Source organism: Catharus ustulatus, chromosome 35, assembly GCF_009819885.2.
Source record: "Catharus ustulatus isolate bCatUst1 chromosome 35, bCatUst1.pri.v2, whole genome shotgun sequence".
Classification (NCBI taxonomy): domain Eukaryota; kingdom Metazoa; phylum Chordata; class Aves; order Passeriformes; family Turdidae; genus Catharus; species Catharus ustulatus.
Genome location: NC_046255.1, coordinates 204,634 through 224,598, shown reverse-complemented (window position 1 = coordinate 224,598; position 19,965 = coordinate 204,634). Strand labels below are relative to the sequence as shown.

The 19,965-nt window shown below is 51.0% G+C and overlaps 1 protein-coding gene across 2 annotated transcripts in view; it reads right to left on the bottom strand.

The window, feature by feature from the left end:
• Positions 1–19,965, bottom strand: part of TRIM28 (tripartite motif containing 28) — a 28,966-nt gene extending 9,001 nt beyond the window's left edge. The window contains exons 1-9 of one of the 2 annotated variants that reach the window (XM_033084066.2): positions 19,693–19,965; positions 18,639–18,748; positions 18,433–18,565; positions 11,580–11,604; positions 10,641–10,739; positions 5,556–5,672; positions 5,364–5,478; positions 2,399–2,545; positions 1,044–1,158 (exon numbers count right to left, since the gene is read on the bottom strand). In XM_033084066.2, coding sequence (XP_032939957.1) covers positions 1,044–1,158; positions 2,399–2,545; positions 5,364–5,478; positions 5,556–5,672; positions 10,641–10,739; positions 11,580–11,604; positions 18,433–18,565; positions 18,639–18,748; positions 19,693–19,900 — 1,069 coding nt within the window. In that variant the 5' untranslated portion in view covers positions 19,901–19,965. Of the gene's footprint in view, positions 1–1,043; positions 1,159–2,398; positions 2,546–5,363; positions 5,479–5,555; positions 5,673–10,640; positions 10,765–11,579; positions 11,605–18,432; positions 18,566–18,638; positions 18,749–19,692 lie in introns of both variants that reach the window. The other variant, XM_033084065.2, reaches the window with a different exon arrangement.

Sequence of the window (19,965 nt, the reverse complement as noted above, 5' to 3'; positions counted from 1 at the left end):
GTCAGGGGGGGTGGGGACCCCTGGCACCCCTCGGGCATTGTCACAGCCTGGGGGTGACAGCCTGAGCATTGTCACCTCCCAAACAGGGACATCGTGTCCCTTGTCACCCCCACCCTGTCATCCCCTGTCCCTTGTCACCCCCAGCCTCACCCCTCCTGTCCCTTGTCACCTCCTCCCTGGGACCTCCTGTCCTTTGTCACCTCCCAAACAGGGACATCATGTCCCTTGTCACCCCCACCCTGTCACCCCCTGTCCCCTGTCACCCATAGCCTCACCCCTCCTGTCCCTTGTCACCTCCCAAACAGGGACATCCTGTCCCTTTGTCACCCCCAGCCTCAGCCCTCCTGTCTCCTGTCACCCTCACCCTGGGACATCCTGTCCCCTGTCACCCCCTGTCCCTTGTCACCCTCATCCTCACCCCTATTGTCCCTTGTCACCCCCACCCTGGGACCTCTCATCCCTTGTCACCTCCCAAACAGGGACATCCTGTCCCCTGTCACCCCCAGTCTCACTCCTCCTGTCCCCTGTCACCCTCACCCTGTCACCCCCTGTCCCTTGTCACCCTCATCCTCACCCCTATTGTCCCTTGTCACCTCCCAAACAGGGACATCCTGTCCCTTGTCACCCTCACCCCTCCTGTCCCTTGTCACCCCATGTCCTGGTCCCTGCTGTCCCTTGTCACATGCCACCCCTGTCCCTTCTGTCCCCTGCTGTCCCCTGAGTGTCCCTGCTGTCCTTGCTGTCCCTGCTCTCCCCTGCTGTCCCCTAGGTGTCCCCTAGGTGTCCCCAGTGTCCCCGGTGTCCCCGTGTCCCCTGCTGCCCCCTGCTGTCCCCTAGGTGTCCCCTGCTATCCCTGCTGCCCCCTGCTGTCCCTGCTGTCTCTGCTGTCCCCTGGGTGTCCCTGCTGTCCCCTGCTGTCCCTGCTGTCCCCTGCTGTCCCCTGCTGTCCCCTAGGTGTCCCCTAGGTGTCCCTGCTGCCCCCTGCTGTCCCCTAGGTGTCCCCTAGGTGTCCCCAGTGTCCCCGTGTCCCCGTGTCCCCTCACCGAAGCTCTCGGCGCTCCTGGTCCAGGCCTGCAGGTCCCACTGGAATTTGAGCTCCCCCTGCGGCTCCAGCGGCTCCACGGTGACACGGAGAGCCCGGAGCAGCTGGGAGTGGATCTGGGACAGCGACAGGGACAGGGACAGGGACAGGGCATGGGGACACTGAGAGCACCTGGGGACACTGCCCAGACAGGGACAGGGCATGGGGACACTGCCCAGACAGGGGACAGGGCATTGGGGACACTGTCTGGGACAGGGGACAGGGGACAGGGCATGGGGACACTGCCCAGACAGGGACAGGGACAGGGCATGGGGGACACTGCCTGGGACAGGGGACAGGGCATGGGGACACTGAGAGCACCTGGGGACACTGAGAGCACTTGGGGACACTGCCTGGGACAGGGGACAGGGCATGGGGACATTGTCTGGGACAGGGGACAGGGCACGGGGACATTGTCTGGGACAGGGGACAGGGCGTTGGGGACACTGAGAGCACTTGGGGACTCTGCCTGGGACAGGGGGGGACAGGAGGGGACAGGGCACTTGGGGACACTGCCTGGGACAGGGGGGGACAGGAGGGGAGAGGGGACAGGGTATGGGGGACACTGAGAGCACTTGGGGACACTGCCCAGGAGGGGACAGCAGCACTTGGGGACACTGCCTGGGACAGGGGGGACAGGAGGGGACAGGGGACAGGGCACTTGGGGACACTGAGAGCACTTGGGGACACTGCCTGGGACAGGGGGGGACAGAGGGGGACAGGAGGGGACAGCAGCACTTGGGGACCTCAGGGGACACTGCCCAGGACAGGAGGTGGCACCCCAGGGACTTTGTCACAGCACAGGGACACCCAGGGGACGTGTGTGGGGGGGGGACAGGATGTGGCACCCTGGTGGCACCTGTCACCTGCCAGGGGCTCTGAGGGGACAGCAGGGGACAGCAGGGGACACAAGGGGACAAACCATCCCTGGGGGACTCTTCTGTGACCCCCAAACAGGGACATGGGGACAAGGGGACACAGGGGACACCTGAGCCCAGGTGAGACGAGGTACAAGAGCACAGAGCGCCGGTGACAAAGGACACAAGTGTCCCCAAGCGTCCCCAAGTGTCCCCAAGTGTCCCCAAGTGTCCCCAAGTGCCACCTGTGGGGGTCCCAGCCCCGGGAGCTGATCTGTGGGGTCTGAGGGGGATCTGGGGGGTCCCAGAGGGGTCTGAGGGGGGATTGGCTGCCCAGCACAGCCTGGGGATGGCTCTGCTACGAGAGTGACAAAGTGTCCCCAAGTGTCCCCAAGTGTCCCCAGGTGCCACCCCTGGGTGTCCCAGCCCCAGGGGCCGCTCAGGGGGCTCAGGGTCTCACCAGCCTCCGGGAGAGCAGCAGGGCGGTGCCGTGGGGACTGTCCAGGGCCCGCGCCGCGAATCGCAGAACGTGCTCCTGCTGCCGCTGCGCCCGGCCCAGCGCGCGCTGCTGCCGCTCCAGCCGCTCCTGCCGGCCCTCGCTCACCCTCTGGGGACACACAGGGACAGCAGTGTCACCAGGGGTGTCACACAGTGTCACACAGGGTCACACAGTGTCACACAGGGACACTGCTCCTGCTGCCGCTGCGCCCGGCCCAGCGCGCGCTGCTGCCGCTCCAGCCGCTCCTGCCGGCCCTCGCTGACCCTCTGGGGACAGCAATGTCACACAGTGTCACACAGTGTCACACAGGGTCACACAGTGTCACACAGTGTCACACACAGGGTCACACAGGGTCACACAGTGTCACACAGTGTCACACAGGGTCACACACAGACACTGCTCCTGCTGCCGCTCCAGCCGCTCCTGCCGGCCCTCGCTCACCCTCTGGGGACACACAGGGACAGCAGTGTCACACAGGGTCATACAGTGTCACACAGTGTCACACAGTGTCACACAGTGTCACACAGACACTGCTCCTGCTGCCGCTGCGCCCGGCCCAGCGCGCGCTGCTGCCGCTCCAGCCGCTCCTGCCGGCCCTCACTGACCCTCTGGGGACACACAGGGACAGCAGTGTCACCAGGGGTGTCACACAGTGTCACACAGTGTCACCAGGGGTGTCACAGAGTGTCACACAGTGTCACACAGGGTCACACAGTGTCACACAGACACTGCTCCTGCTGCCGCTCCAGCCGCTCCTGCCGGCCCTCACTGACCCTCTGGGGACAGGAATGTCACACAGTGTCACACAGGGTCACACAGGGTCACACACGGACAGGAGTGTCACACAGGGGTGTCACACGGTGTCACCAGGGGTGTCACACAGTGTCACACAGGGGACAGGAGTGCCACACGGTGTGACCATGGCACACAGGGGACAGGGGTGTCACACAGGGGTGTCACATAGTGTCACACAGGGACAGGGGTGTCACACAGGGGTGTCACACAGGGGTGTCACACGGTGTCACACAGGGACAGGGGTGTCACACGGTGTCACCACAGCACACACGGACACGGCTGTCACCTGCTGCAGGGACAGAGGACAGCTGGCACACGGTGTCACCAGTGCCACACACAGGGACATCATTGCCACCCACAGGGGGACAGAGGTGTCACACAGGGCCATCAGAGTACACACAGGGACATCACTGCCACCTGCTGTGGGGACAGAGCTGTGACACAGTGTCACACACAGGGACATCACTGCCACCTGCTGTGGGGACAGAGCTGTCCCACAGTGCCACACACAGGGACACGGTTGCCACCTGCTGTGGGGACAGAGCTGTGACACAGGGCCACCCCAGGGCCATCACAGCACACAGGGGACAGAGCTGCCACCCAGTGCCACACAGGGGACACCACTGCCACCCAGTGCCACCAGGACACACGGAGACAGCTGCAGGCACACAGGGGACACTGCTGTCACCCAGACCACACAGGGGACAGTGCTGTCACCTGGTGCCACACACGGGGACAGTGCTGTTACCCAGTGACACACAGAGGGACAGAACTGTCACCCAATGCCACACAAGGATATCACTGTCACCCAATGACACACACAGGGGACATCACTGCCACCCAGTGCCACTCAGGGACACAGCTGTCACCCAATGCCACACAGGGGACAGGAGTGTCACCCGGTACCACGAGGACAGCACTGTCACCCGGTAACACACAGGGACACCGCTGTCACCCACTGTGGGCACAGGGGACACCACCGTCACCCAGTGCCACACAGGGACATTGTCATCACCCAGTACCACACACGGGGACACTGCTACACTGCTGTCACCCAGTGCCACACAGGGGACACAGCTGTCATGTGGTGCCATACAGGAACACTGCTGTCACCCGGTGCCACACATGGGGACACTGCTGTCACTCGGTGCCACACAGAACAGTGCTGTCACCCGGTGCCACACACGGGGACACCACTGCCACCCAGTGCCACCAGGACACACGGAGACAGCTGCAGGCACACCAGGGACACTGCTGTCACCCAGTGCCACACACAGGGGGGACATTGTTGTCACCCAGTGCCACCCAGAACAGTGCTGTCACCTGGTACCACATGAGGACAGCACTGTCACCCGGTGCGGGCACATGGGGACACTGCTGTCACTCAGTGCCACACACAGGGGACACTGCTGTCACTCAGTGCCACACAGGGCACACCCCTGTCACCCACTGTGGGCACATGGGGACACTGATGCCACCCAATGCCACCCATGGGGGACACTGTTTCCACGTGGTGCCACACAGGGGACAGCACTGTCACCCAGTGCCACACAGGGGACACAGCTGTCACCCAGTGCCATCCCCCCGTCCCCCGCTGTCCCCCAGTGCCACCCCTACTGTCCCCACTGTCCCCCTGTCCCCTGCTGTCCCCTCTGTCCCTGCTGTCCCCTCACTGTCCCCTCTGTGCCCTCCCTGTCCCCCCTGTCCCCTCACTGTCCCCGCTGTCCCCTCACTGTCCCTGCTGTCCCCTCACTGTCCCCTCTGTGCCTGCTGTCCCCTGACTGTCCCTGCTGTCCCCTCCCTGTCCCCTGTCCCTCACCTGTGCGTCGCTGAGCAGCGCCTTGCCGCGCTTGTTGAGCTCGCTGCTCCTGTCCCCCTGTCCCCTCACTGTCCCCACTGTCCCCTCACTGTCCCTGCTGTCCCCTCACTGTCCCCTGTTGTCCCCTGTCCCTCACCTGTGCGTCGCTGAGCAGCGCCTTGCCGCGCTTGTTGAGCTCGCTGCTCCTGTCCCTGCTGTCCCCTCTGTCCCGTCACTGTCCCCACTGTCCCCTCACTGTCCCCTCACTGTCCCCTGTCCCCTCTGTCCCCTGCTGTCCCCTCCCTGTCCCCTGTTGTCCCCTCTGTCCCTCACCTGTGCGTCGCTGAGCAGCGCCTTGCCGCGCTTGTTGAGCTCGCGCATGATCTGCAGCACGGCCATCTTCACCTCCACCTGCACGCGCTTCTGCCCGTCGGCCGCGCGCCGGATGCTGCGGGACACGGGCAGGGCCGTTGGGGACGCGTCGGGGACATTGGGGACACGGGGGGGGACGCGGGGGACACGCACAAGGCGCGCAGCTCGGCGGTGGAGCGCCGCAGCGCGGCGTGTTTGTCACCCAGGCGCTGCAGCAGCGCGGCCAGCACGGAGCGCTGCCGGCGCACGGCGTCCTCCAGGGGCTGAGAGCTGGGGAGGGGGAAATGGGGAATAATGGGAATAACGGGAAATGGGAATGGGAATGGGAATGGGGAAATGGGAAATGGGAATGGGAAATGATGGGGAATGATGGGGAATAATGGGACATGGAGAATGGCAAATGGGGAATGACGGGAATGTGGGAAAATGGGAAATGGGAAATAATGGGGATGGGGAATGGAAAATGGGGAATGGGAAATGGGAATGGGAAATTGGGAATAATGGGAATGGGAAATGGGGAATGGAGAATGATGGGGAATGGGAAATAATGGGAAATGGGAATAGGAGATGGGAAATGGGAATGGGAAATGGGCATGGGAAATAATGGGAAATAATTAATGGGAAATGGGGATGGGGAATGGGGATGGGAATGGGGATGGGAAATGGGAATGGGAAATGGGAAACAGGAATGGGAAATGGGAAATGGGAAATAATGGGAAATGGGAATGGGAAATGGGGATGGGAAATGGGGATGGGAAATGGGGAATGGGGATGGGAATGGGAAATGGGAAATGGGGAAAAAGAGAAAAATGGGGATGGGAAATGGGGAATGGGGGAATGGGGGAATGGGGGAATGGGGAATGGGAAGTAATGGGAAATGGGAATAAGAAATGGGAATGGAGAAATGGGAATAGGGAAATGGGGAATGATGGGAAATAATGGGAAATGGGAATGGAAATGGGAAATGGGGATGGGGAATGGGAAATGGGAATGGGGAATGGGAAATAATGGGAAATAATGGGGAATGGGGAATGGGAAATTGGGAATTGGGAATGGGAAATGGGGATGGGGAATGGGGAATGGGAAATGATGGGAATGGGGAAAATGGGAAATGGGAATGGGGATGGGAAATGGGGAAAATGGGAAATGGGAAATAATGGGAAATTATGGGAATGGGAAATGTGAGATAGGAAATGGGAATGGGAAACGGGAATGGGAAATAATGGGAAATAATGGGAAATAATGGGAAATAATGGGAAATGGGGAAAATGGGAAAGAACGGGAAATGGGAAATGGGGAATGGGAAATAATAGGAAAAATGGGAAATAATGGGAAATAATTAATGGGAAATGGGGATGGGGAATGGGGAATGGGAAATGGGAAATGGGGAATGGGAAATGGGAATGGGAATGGGAAATAATGGGAAATGGGACATGGGAAAAATGGGGAATGGGAAATGGGAAATAATGGGAATGGGAAATGGGGATGGGGAATGGGAATGGGAGATGGGAAATGGAAATGGGAAATTGGGAATAATGGGAATGGGGAATGGGGAATGGGAAATGGGGATGGGGAATGGGAAATGGAGAGGGGGAATGGGAAATGGGATGGGAAATGGGGAATGGGAAATGATGGGAAATGATGGGGAATGGGAAATGGGAATGGGAATAATGGGAAATGGGAATGGGAAATGGGAATGGGAATAATGGGAAATGGGAATGGGAAATGGGAAATAATGGGAAATGAGGAATGGGAAATGGGGATGGGAAATAATTAGAAATGGGACATGGGAAAAATGGGAATGGGAAATGGGGAATGGGAATGGGGGAATGGGGAATGGAGAATGGGAAATAATGGGGAAAATGGGAAATGGGAATGGGAAATGGGAAATGATGGAAAAGATGGGAAATGAGGACAGGAAATGGGAAATGGGGATGGGAAATGATGGGAATGGGGAAAATGGGAAATGGGAATGGGAATGGGAAATGGGAAATGGGGATGGGAATGGGAAATGGGAAATGGGGATGGGAATGGGAAATGGGAAATGGGGAAAAAGGGAAAAATGGGGATGGGAAATGGGGAATGGGGGAATGGGGGAATGGGGAATGGGAAATAATGGGAAATGGGAATAAGAAATGGGAATGGAGAAATGGGAATAGGGAAATGGGAAATGGGAATGGGAAATAATGGGAAATAATGGGAAATGGGGAATGGGAATGGGGAATGATGGGAAATAATGAAAAATAATGGGAATGGGAAATGGGAATGGGATATGGGAATGGGGGATGGGAATGGGGATGGGAAATGGGAAATGGGAAATGGGAATGGGGAATAATGGGAAATAATGGGAATGGGAAAGAATGGGAAAGAATGGGAAAGAATGGGAAAGAATGGGGATGGGAAATAGGAAATGGGAAATGGGGATGGGAAATGGGAAATGGGAATGGGAAATGGGAATGGGAAATGGGAAATAATTGGAAATGGGACATGGGAAAAATGGAGAATGGGAAATGGGGAATGGGAATGGGAAATAATGGGGAACGGGGAATGGGAATGGGGGATGATGGGAAATAATGGGAATGGGGAATAATGGGAAATGGGAATGGGAAATGGGGATGGAAAACGGGAAATAATGGGAAATAATAGGAATGGGAATGGGAAATGGGAAATGGGAATAATAGGGGATGGGAACAGGGAGAAACAGGGAGAGAATGGGGAAAATGGGAGGAAAGGGGAAGAAAGAGGGAAATGGTGAGAAAGGAGGAGAAACGGGGAAAAATGGGGGGAAGGGGGAAAGGGAGTGGAAAAGGAAAAATGGGGGAGCAGGAAAAGAGGAGGGAAAAGGAGGAGGAAAAAGAGGAAAGAAAAAGGAAAGGGAAAACAAAAAGGGGAAAAAGAGCGAAAAGAAAAAGGGAAAAGCAGGGGAGAGGAAAAAAGGGGAAAAGGGGGGAAATGAAAAAGGGAAAAAGAAAAGGGGGAAAAGGAAAAAGGTGGAAGGAAAAAGGAAAAAGGGGAAAAGGAAAAAGGGGAAATGGGGAAAAGGGGAAAAGGGGTAAAGGAAAAAGGGGGAAAAGGAAAAAGGGAAAGGGTAAAAAGAGAAGAAAAAGGGGAGTGAAAAGAAAAAAAAACCTTATTAGCTCATTAAGCACAATAAGCTAATTAATCCTCATTAGGTATTAATTATCTAATTAACTTGGTCAGTGGATTAAAGGATTTTAGTTAATGAGATACCCTGGGAAACAGATCCTCATTTAATCCCTAATTACATTAATTTAATTAGGTATTAGCTAAAAAAAAGCTTCTGATACCATTAATGATCAAGTAATTAATAAGGTAATTAATAATGTAATTAATAAGGTAATTAATAAGGTAACCAATAAGGTAATTAATAAGGTAAGCCAGTTAATTAAATATTTACTCAAGTAACTAATCAAATTAGATTCAAATAAAATAAATCAATAAAATAAATAAATCAATAAAATATATAAATCAATAAAACAAATCAATAAAAATCAAGCAAAACCACAAACAAAACTCAACTGAGATTGGTTAGAAAATCAATTAATTTAATCAATCAATAACATCATTAATTAATTAGTTACTAATCGGCTCTCTGCAGTTCCAGCCACTCAACCCCCCACACTAATTAATTAATTAATCCCCACTTTTCTCCACCCGTCAGCACCACCTAACGAGCCAGCCATTAATTAACAACAGGGATTAACCAGCTCCAGGTGGGTTTCAGCAATCAATTAATTAAATTAATTGACTGACTGATTAATTACAGCCACCTCCAGGGGTGGCATTTTCACTCCCCCAACCCCGCCCGTTCTCCAACCGCGGTTTTGGGGGCTGGCTGATTGCTAATTAGCACTAATTAGTGCTAATTATGGCTAATGAGGCTGCTAATGAGTATTAATTATGGCTAACGAGGCTGCTAATGAGCGCTAATTATGGCTAACGAGGTTGCTAATTAGTGGTAATTATGGCTAATGAGGTTCCTAATGAGCACTAATCATGGATAACAAAGCTGCTAATTATGCTAATTAGGGCTAATGAGGCTGCAAATGAGCGCTAATTATGGCTAACGAGGCTGCTAATGAGCGTTAATTATGGCTAAGCAGACTGTTAATGAGCCCTAATTAGCGGTAATGATGTTGTTAATGAGCATTAATTAGGGTTAATGAGGCTGCTAATGAGCACTAATTAGGGCTAATGAGGGCTGATGAGGTCGCTAATTACCACTAATTAAGGGTGATGATGCCGCTAATGATGCTAATTATGGCTAACGAGGTTGCTGATGACACTAATTAGGGCTAATGAGGTTGTTAATGAGCTCTAACTGGAGCTAAGGAGGCTGCTAATGATGCAAATTATAGCTAACAAGGCTGCTGATGACACTCATTAGCGCTGAGGCTGCTGATTATGCAAATTGAGTGCTAACGAGGCTGCTAATGACACTAATTAGGGCTAACAAGGTTGTTAATGATGCTAATCATGGCGAACGAGGCTGTGAATGATGCTAATTATAGCTAACAAGGCTAATAATTAGCACTAATTAGGGATAATGAGGTTGCTAATGAGCACTAATTAGCACTAACAAGGCTACTGATGATGCTAATTAAGGCTAAGGAGGCGGTTAATGAGTGTTAATTAGGGCTAAGGAGGTTGCTAATGACGCTAAATATGGCTAATGAGGCTGCTAATGAGTGCTAATTATCGCTAATGAGGTTGCTGATGAGCACTAATTATGGTTAATGAGGTTGCTAATGAGCACTAATTATGGCTAATGAGGTTGTTCATGACGCTAATTATGGCTAACAAGGCCAGTAATGACCACTAATTAGGGTTAATGAGGTTGCTAATTATGGCTAAGGAGGCTGCTAATGAGTGCTCATTATGGCTAATGAGACTGCTAATGACGCTAATTAGGGCTAACGAAGCTGCTAGTGAGAGTTAATTATGGCTAATGAGGTTGTCAATGAGTGTTAATTATGACTAATGAGGCTGCTAATGACGCTAATTAGGGCTAACGAGGCTGTTAATGACACTAATTACGGCTAACAAGGCTTCAAATGATGCTAATTAGCACTAATGAGGCTGCTAATGATGCTAATTAGCGCTAACGAGTCTGCTGATGGCGCTAATTATGGCTAACAATGCTGGTGATGACGCTAATTATGGCTAAGGATACTGTTAATTAACGCTAATTACGGCTAAGGAGGGCGGGGCACTCACGGGTGGTCGCGGTGGCTGCCCAGGTGGCAGGCGCGGCAGGTGAGCGCGTCGCAGGCGCTGCAGAACAGGGCCAGCGGCTCCGAGGGGTGGGCGGGGCACGGCCCCGGCACCGGGCCCAGGCCCACTGCAAGGGAATAACGGGAATAAACAACGGGAATGGAACGGGCACGGCCCCGGCACCGGGCCCAGACCCACTGCAAGGGAATAACGGGAATAAACAACGGGAATAAATAACGGGAATGGAATGGGAATAACGGGAATGGAACGGGCACGGCCCCGGGCCCAGACCCACTGTAAGGGAATAACGGGAATAAATAACGGGAATAAATAATGGGAATAAATAATGGGAATGGAACGGGCACGGCCCCGGGACCGGGCCCAGGCCCACTGCAAGGGAATAACGGGAATAAACAACGGGAATGGAACGGGCATGGCCCCGGGCCCAGACCCACTGCAAGGGAATAACGGGAATAAATAATGGGAATAAATAATGGGAATAAATAATGGGAATAAATAATGGGAATGGAACGGGCACGGCCCTGGCACCGGGCCCAGACCCACTGCAATGGAATAACGGGAATAAACAACGGGAATAACGGGAACGGAACGGGCACGGCCCTGGCACCGGGCCCAGGCCCACTGCAATGGAAAAACTGGAATAAACGGGAATAAACAATGGGAATGGAACAGGCACGGCCCCGGCAACGGGCCCAGGCCCACTGCAATGGAATAACGGGAATAAACAACGGGAATAAATAACGGGTATAACGGGAATAAACAACGGGAATGGAACGGGCACGGTCCCGGCACCGGGCCCAGACCCACTGCAATGGAATAACGGGAATAAACAACAGGAATGGAACGGGCACGGCCCCGGCACCGGGTCCAGGCCCACTGCAATGGAATAACGGGAATAAACAACGGGAATGGAACAGGCACGGCCCCGGCACCGGGCCCAGACCCACTGCAATGGAATAACGGGAATAAACAACGGGAATAAATAACGGGAATGGAACAGGCACGGCCCCGGCACTGGGCCCAGACCCACTGCAAAAACTGGAATAAACAACGGGAATAAATAACAGGAATAACGGGAATGGAACGGACATGGACACGGCACCGGGTCCAGACCCACTGCAAGGGAATAACGGGAATAAACAATGGGAATAAATAACGGGAATAACGGGAATGGAACGGGCACGGCACTGGGCCCAGACCCACTGCAAAAACGGGAATAATGGGAATAAAGAACGGGAATAAATAACGGGAATAAATAACGGGAATAAATAACGGGAATGGAACGGGAATAACGGGAATGGGAATAACGGGAACGGCCCCAGCACCAGGCCCAGACCGACTGCAACGGAAAAACGGGAATAAATAATGGGAATAAATAAGGGGAATAACGGGAATGGAACGGGATTGGGATAACGGGAATGGGAATAACGGGAATAACGGGAATGGAACGGGAATAACGGGAATGGGAATAACGGGAATAACGGGAATGGAACGGGCATGGCCCCGGCACCGGGCCTAGACCGACTGCAAAAACGGGAATTAATAACGGAAATAACAGGAATAATGGGAATGGGAATAACAGGAATGGCAATAATAGGAATAACGTGACTGGAACAGGCACGGCCCCGGCACTGGGCCCAGACCGACTGCAATGGAATAACGGGAATGGAGTGGGAACAACGGGAATGGGAATAATAGGAATGGAACAGGAATGGAATGGGAATAACAGGAATAACAGAAATAACAGGACTGGGAATAACGGGAATGGGAATAACGAGAGTAGAATGGGCATGGCCCGGCACCGGGCCCAGACTGACTGCAAAAACGGGAATAATGGGAATGGAATGGGAATAATGGGAATAACAGGAATGGAATGGGCACAGTCCCGGCACCGGGCCCAGCCCAACTGGAACAGGAATAACGGGACTGGAACGGGAATGGAACGGGACTCACAGGAATAATGTGAATAACAGGAATTTGAATAACGGGCACGGCACCGGCACCAGGCCCAGCCCAACTGGAATGGGAATGGAATGGGAATGGGAATAACGAGAATGGGACGGGAATGGGACGGGAACGGCCCCAGCATCGGGCCCAGCTCATGTGGGAACAACGGGAATAACAGGAATGGAACGGGAATGGAAATGGCAATAATGGGAACAACGGGAACAATGGGAATGTAACAGGCGTAACGGGAATACGGGAATATAATGGGAATAATGGAAACAACGGGAATGGAAATGGGAACGGAAATGGGAGTAACGGGAATGGAAATGGGAGTAACAGGAATGGAAATGGGAATAACGGGAATAACAGGAATAACGGGAACAATGGGAATAACAGGAATAACGGGAACAATGGGAACAACAGGAATGTAAAGGGAATGGAAACGGGAATGTAACGGGAACGTAATAGAAACGGAAACAATGGAAACAACGGGAATGGAAATGGGAATAACGGGAAAACGGGAAAAACGGGAATGGAAATAACAGGAACAGGGATAACAGGAATGAAACGGAAATAACAGGAACAACGGGAACATAACCAACAGGAATAAAGGGAATAATGGGAACAATGGAAATAAGGGGAACAACGGGAATAACGGCAATAACGGGAACAGCAATGACAGGAATGGGAATAACGGGAACACAACGGGAATGGAAATAACAGGAACGGGAATAACGGGAAGGGAAATAATGGGGAAAGGACAGGAACATGGAATGCAAATAACAGGAATGTAAATAACAGGAACATAAAAAACAGGAATGTAAATAAAGGGAAAAGAACGGGAACGTAAAGAATGGGAACGGAATGGGAACGGAAATAACAGGAATGTAGAGAACGGGAATGTAAAGAATGGGAATGAAAGGGAACATAAAAAATGGGAGCATAAAGAACGGGAATGTAAATAAAGGGAATGTAACGGGAATATGGGAACATTAATAACGGGAATGTAAAGAACGGGAATGAAGGGAACATAAATAACAGGAACGTAAATAATGGGAATATAGCATGGAATGCAAATAACAGGAATGTAAATAAGAGGAACATAAAAAACAGGAATGTAAAGAACAGGAAAAGAACGGGAACGTAAAGAATGGCAACGGAATAGGAACAGAAATAACAGGAATGTAAAGAATGGGAATGTAAATAAAGGGAACATAACGGGAAAATGGGAACATTAATGATGGGAATGTAAAGAATGGGAATGAAAGGAACATAAAGAGAAAGTAAATAACAGGAATGTAATGGGAAGGTAAAGAATGGCAATGTAACGGGAATGTCAATAATGGGAACATGGGAACATTAATAACGGGAATGTAAAGGACGGGAAGGTAATGGGAATATAAATAATGGGAACGTAAATAACGGGAACGTAACGGGAACACAAAGGATGGGAACGTAAAGGGAACATAAATAACAGGAATGTGAGAACATTAACAACGGGAACGTAAATAACAGGAATGTAAATAACCGGAACGTAAAGAATGGGAACGGAACGGGAATGTAAAAAACGGGAATGAAGGGGAACATAAATAACAGGAACGTAGATAATGGGAATATAACACGGAATGCAAATAACAGGAATGTAAATAATGGGAAAAGAATGGGAACGTAAATAATGGGAACAGAATGGGAACGGAAATAACCGGAACGTAAATAATGGGAATGTAAATAACGGGGAAAGGACAGGAACATGGACTGCAAATAACAGGAATGTAAATAACACGAACATAAAAAACAGGAATGTAAAAAATGGGAATGTAAATAATGGCAACGGAATGGGAACAGAAATAACCGTAACGTAAAGAACGGGAACGGAACGGGAGCGTAAAGAATGGGAATGTAAAGAATGGGAATGTAAATAAAGGGAACGTAAATAATGGGAATGTAATGGGAAGGTAAAGAACGGGAACGTAATGGGAATGTCAAGAATGAGAACATGGGAACATTAATAATGGGAATGTAAAGGACAGGAATGTAATGGGAGTATAAATAATGGGAACGTAAATAACGGGAATGTAACGGGAACGTAATGGGAACATAAAGGGAACATAAATAACAGGAACGTGAGAACATTAACAATGGGAACGTAAACAACCAGAACGTAAAGAACGGGGACGGAACGGGAACGTAAAAAACAGGAACGTAAAGAACGGGAATGTAAATAAAGGAAATGTAACAGGAACATGGGAACGTTAATAATGAAGGGAATGAAGAGAACATAAATAACAGGAACGTAAATAATGGGAATGTAACATGGAATGCAAATAACAGGAATGTAAATAACAGGAACATAAAAATAAGGAATGTAAATAACGGGAAAAGAACGGGAACGTAAATAACAGCAATGGAATGGGAACGGAAATAACAGGAATGTAAAGAACAGGAATGGAATGGGAGCGTAAAGAATGGGAATGTAAATAAAGGGAACAGAATGGGAATATGGGAACATTAATAACGGGAACGTAAAGAACAGGAATGAAGGGAACGTAAAGAGAATGTAAAGGAATGTAATGGGAAGGTAAAGAACAGGAACGTAAAGGGAATGCCAGTAACGAGAACATGGGAACATTAATAACGGGAATGTAAAGGACGGGAACGTAATGGGAACGTAAATAATGGGAACGTAACGGGAACGCAACGGGAACACAAAGGATGGGAACGTAAAGGGAAGGTAAATAACAGGAACGTGAGAACATTAACAATGGGAACGTAAATAACAGCAATGTAAATAACCGGAACGTAAAGAATGGGAACGGAACAGGAACGTAAAAAACAGGAGCGTAAAGAATGGGAATGAAAGGGAACATAAATAACAGAAACGTAAATAATGGGAACATAACATGGAATGCAAATAACAGGAATGTAAATAACAGGAATGTAAATAATGGGAAAAGAACGGGAACGTAAATAATGGGAATGGAATGGGAACGGAAATAACCGGAATGTAAATAATGGGAATGTAAATAACAGGGAAAGGACAGGAACATGGAATGTAAATAACAGGAATGTAAAGAATGGGAATGTAAATAATGGCAATGGAATGGGAACAGAAATAACAGGAATGTGAAGAATGGGAACGGAACGGGAGCGTAAAGAACGGGAATGTAAAGAATGGGAATGTAAAGAATGAGAATGTAAATAAAGGGAACATAATGGGAAAATGGGAACATTAATAATGGGAATGTAAAGAATGGGAATGAAAGCGAATGTAAATAATAGGAACGTAAATAATGGGAATATAACATGGAATGGAAATAACAGGAACGTAAATAACAGGAACATAAAAAACAGGAATGGAAATAACGGGAAAAGAATGGAAATGTAAATAATGGCAACGGAACGGGAACGGAAATAACAGGAATGTAAAGAATGGGAACGCAAGAAATGGGAGCGTAAAGAACGGGAATGTAAATAAAGGGAACATAACAGGAACATGGGAACATTAACAATGGGAACGTAAAGAATGGGAACAAAAGGGAACATAAAGGGAACGTAAATAACAGGAACGTGAGAACATTAACAATGGGAACGTAAATAACAGCAATGTAAATAACCGGAACGTAAAGAATGGGAACGGAACGGGAACGTAAAAAACGGGAGTGTAAAGAATGGGAATGAAAGGGAACATAAATAACAGAAACATAAATAATCGGAACATAACATGGAATGCAAATAACAGGAATGTAAATAACAGGAATGTAAATAATGGGAACTGAATGGGAACGGAAATAACAGGAATGTAAAGAACGGGAATGTAAATAATGGGAACAGAACGGGAGCGTAAAGAATGGGAATGTAAATAAAGGGAAAAGAATGGGAATGTAAAGAATGGCAACGGAATGGGAACAAAAATAACAGGAATGTAAAGAACAGGAACTGAACGGGAGCGTAAAGAATGGCAATGTAAAGAATGGGAATGTAAATAAAGGGAATGTAACGGGAAAATGGGAACATTAATAACGGGAACATAAAGAACGGGAACAAAAGGGAACATAAAGGGAATGTAAATTACAGGAACATAACGAGAACGTAAAGAACGGGAACATAAAGAATGGGAATGTAACGGGAATGTCAATAATGGGAACATGGGACCATGAATAACGGGAATGTAAAGGACGGGAACGCAATGGGAATATAAATAATGGGAACATAACTAATGGGAACGTAACGGGAACGTAATGGGAACACAAAGAACGGGAACGTAAAGGGAACGTAAATAACAGGAACGTGAGAACATTAACAATGGGAACGTAAATAACAGGAATGTAAATAATGGGAATATAACACGGAATGCAAATAACAGGAATGTAAATAACAGGAACGTAAATAACGGGAAAAGAATGGGAACGTAAAGAATGGGAACGGAAAGGGAACAGAAATAACAGGAATGTAAAGAATGGGAACGTAAAAAATGGGAATGTAAAGAATGGGAATGAAAGGGAACGTAAATAACAGGGACGTAAAGAACGAGAACATAAAGAACGGGAATGTCAATAACAGGAACATCAATAATGGGAATGTCAATAATGGGAACAGGAAAATAATGGGAATGTCAATAATGGGAACGGGAAAATAATGGGAAGGTAGGAACATAACAAACATAAGGGGAAAATGGGAATGAACACGGGAATGTCACGGGAAAACGATGGGAACGTAACGGGAAAATGACAGGAACATAACGGGAAGACAATGGGAAAATGGGAATGAACGTGGGAAAATAACGGGAATGTAACAGGAGTATAATGGGAATGGGAACAGGAAAATGGGAATGGGAATGGGAAAATAATGGGAATGGGAACAGGAAAATAATGGGAATGGGAACGGGAATATAATGGGAATGGGAACGGGAAAATAATGGGAATGCGAACAGGAAAATGATGGGAATGCGAACAGGAAAATTATGGGAATGCGAACAGGAAAATAATGGGAATGGGAACGGGAATGAGAATGGAAACAGCGTGGGGATGGGAATGGAACGGGAATGGGAACAGGGTGAGGATGGAAATGGGGTGGGAATGGGAACAGAAATGGGGTGGGGATGGGAATGGAATGGGGCAGGAATGGGGTGGCAGTGGCAACGGTGCTGGGAATGGTGACGGGGTGATGGCACAGGGAATGGGGCTGGGATGGCACCAGGAAAACAGCAGGATGAACTGGGACGGGATCAGGAATGGCATCGGGAATGGTGCTGGGAATGGAACTGGGAATGGTGCTGGGAATGGTGTTGGGAATGGTGCAGGGAATGGTGCTGGGAACGGTGCTGGGAATGGAACCGGGAATGGTGCTGAGACGGTACCAGGAATGGCACTGGGAATGGTTCTGGGAATGGAACCAGCACAGGACCAGGAATGGCACCAGGAACGGTACTGGGATGGAACTGGGACAGCTCCAGGTGGAACTGGGATAGGGTTGGGAATTCTGCTGGGACGGCACTGGGAATGGAACTGGGACAAATCCAGGAATGACACCAGGAACGGTACTGGAATGGCACCAGATGGAACTGGGATAGAGTTGGGAATGCTGCTGGGATGGCACTGGGAATGGAACTGGGACAAGTCCAGGAATGGCACCAGGAATGGTGTTGGAACAGAACCAGGACAGTACCAGGAATGGCACCAGGATGGCACCAGGGACGGCACTGGGATGGACCTAGGATGGACCTGCTGACAGGGTCAGCACCTTGTAAAGGGCAAGGACAGGAAGAGAGAGGGGGTGACAAAAGGTGACAGAGGTGACAGGGAGGTGACAGAAAGTGACAGGGACTCACCCAAGGCCCTCACGGTGTGCTCCCGGGTGTACCTGACCCTCTGGTGGGCCTCCACGCAGGTGTCACACAGCGGCTCCGCGCACTCCAGGCAGAAGCTGGTGGCCGCCGCGTTGTCCTCGCAGTTGGTGCAGGTCTGGGGACAAGGGACATGCTGGGGGACCTCCCTCCCCCCCAATCAGCGCTAATTAGCACTAATGAGGCAGTACCTGCCCGCTGCCCTGAGCCAGGGCTGTGCCAGCCCCGTTGTCCTGCAGGAAGAAGTTCTCCATGATGTCACCGAGGGGACACTGCTGGTGGCACACGGGGCACTCGAACACTGTGGGGGACAGAGAGGGAACAAAGTCACCCCACAGCCTCCTTTGTCACCTCCATTTGCCACCAAATGCCGGTTCATTAGTGGGGTGGGGGCTGGGGACCTCCAAAACAGAGCCCCAGGGCCACCACGGCCACTGATGTCACCTCAGAGGTCACCAGTGTCCCCAAAACCTCCCCAAACAGGGAGACAGGGATGGTGACACGGAGTCATCAACGGGGTCACAGTGTCCCCTGGGGTGGGACAGTCCCACAGAAGGGTCACAGTGTCCTCTGGGGTGGGACAGTCCCACAGAGGGGTCACAGTGTCCCCAAAGGTGGGACAGCCCCACAGAGGGGTCACAGTGTCCCTAAAGGTGGGACAGTCCCACAGAGGAGTCACAGTGTCCCCCTGGGGTGGGACAGTCCTACAGAGGGGTCACAGTGTCCCCTTGGGGTGGGACAGTCCCACAGAGGGGTCACAGTGTCCCCCAGGGTGGGTATTGGGGTCCCCCCTCCCCATGGAGTTCCCTGAGCTCCCAGTAATTCCTGCAGTCACCCAGTAACTCCCAGTAAAGCCAAGCGCCTCCCCAGCGCTCCCTGAGCTCCCAGTAACCCTCAGTGTCCTCCACAACCCCAGTAACCCCAAAAGTCCCACTGACCACCAGAGATCCCAGTAACCCCAAAAATCCCACTGAGCACCAGTGATCCCAGTAACCCCAAAAATCCCACTGATCAGTGATCCCAGTAACCCCAAAAATCCCACTGACCACCAGTGATCTCAGTAACCCCAAAAATCCCACTGAGCACCAGTGATCCCAGTAACCCCAAAAATCCCAGTAACCCCAAAAATCCCACCCCCAGTAAACCCGTGCGCCTCCCCAGTAAACTCCGGTGATCCCAGTAGCTCCCAGTGCTCCCAGTATCCCCAGTAAGCGCCGCTGCTCCCAGCCCACACCTCCCCCTCACCCAGCCCATCGCTGTCGGCGGCTCCCGGCGTGGCCCCGAGGCAGACCCGGCACACCGAGTGCAGGCAGGGCAGCAAGCGCGGCTCCCGCTGGGGGCTGAGCCGCTCCCGGCAGGTTCCGCACAGCTCCAGCTGCTCCAGCGGCTCCGGCGGCTCCGCTCCCTTGGCCCCGAGGTCGTTCCCCACCGCCATGACCAGCGGTACCGACATGGCGGCCGCGACCCCCTCAGCGCCCACACGGCTCCTCCCGCCCCCGCCCTGGCGCGTAGCCAATC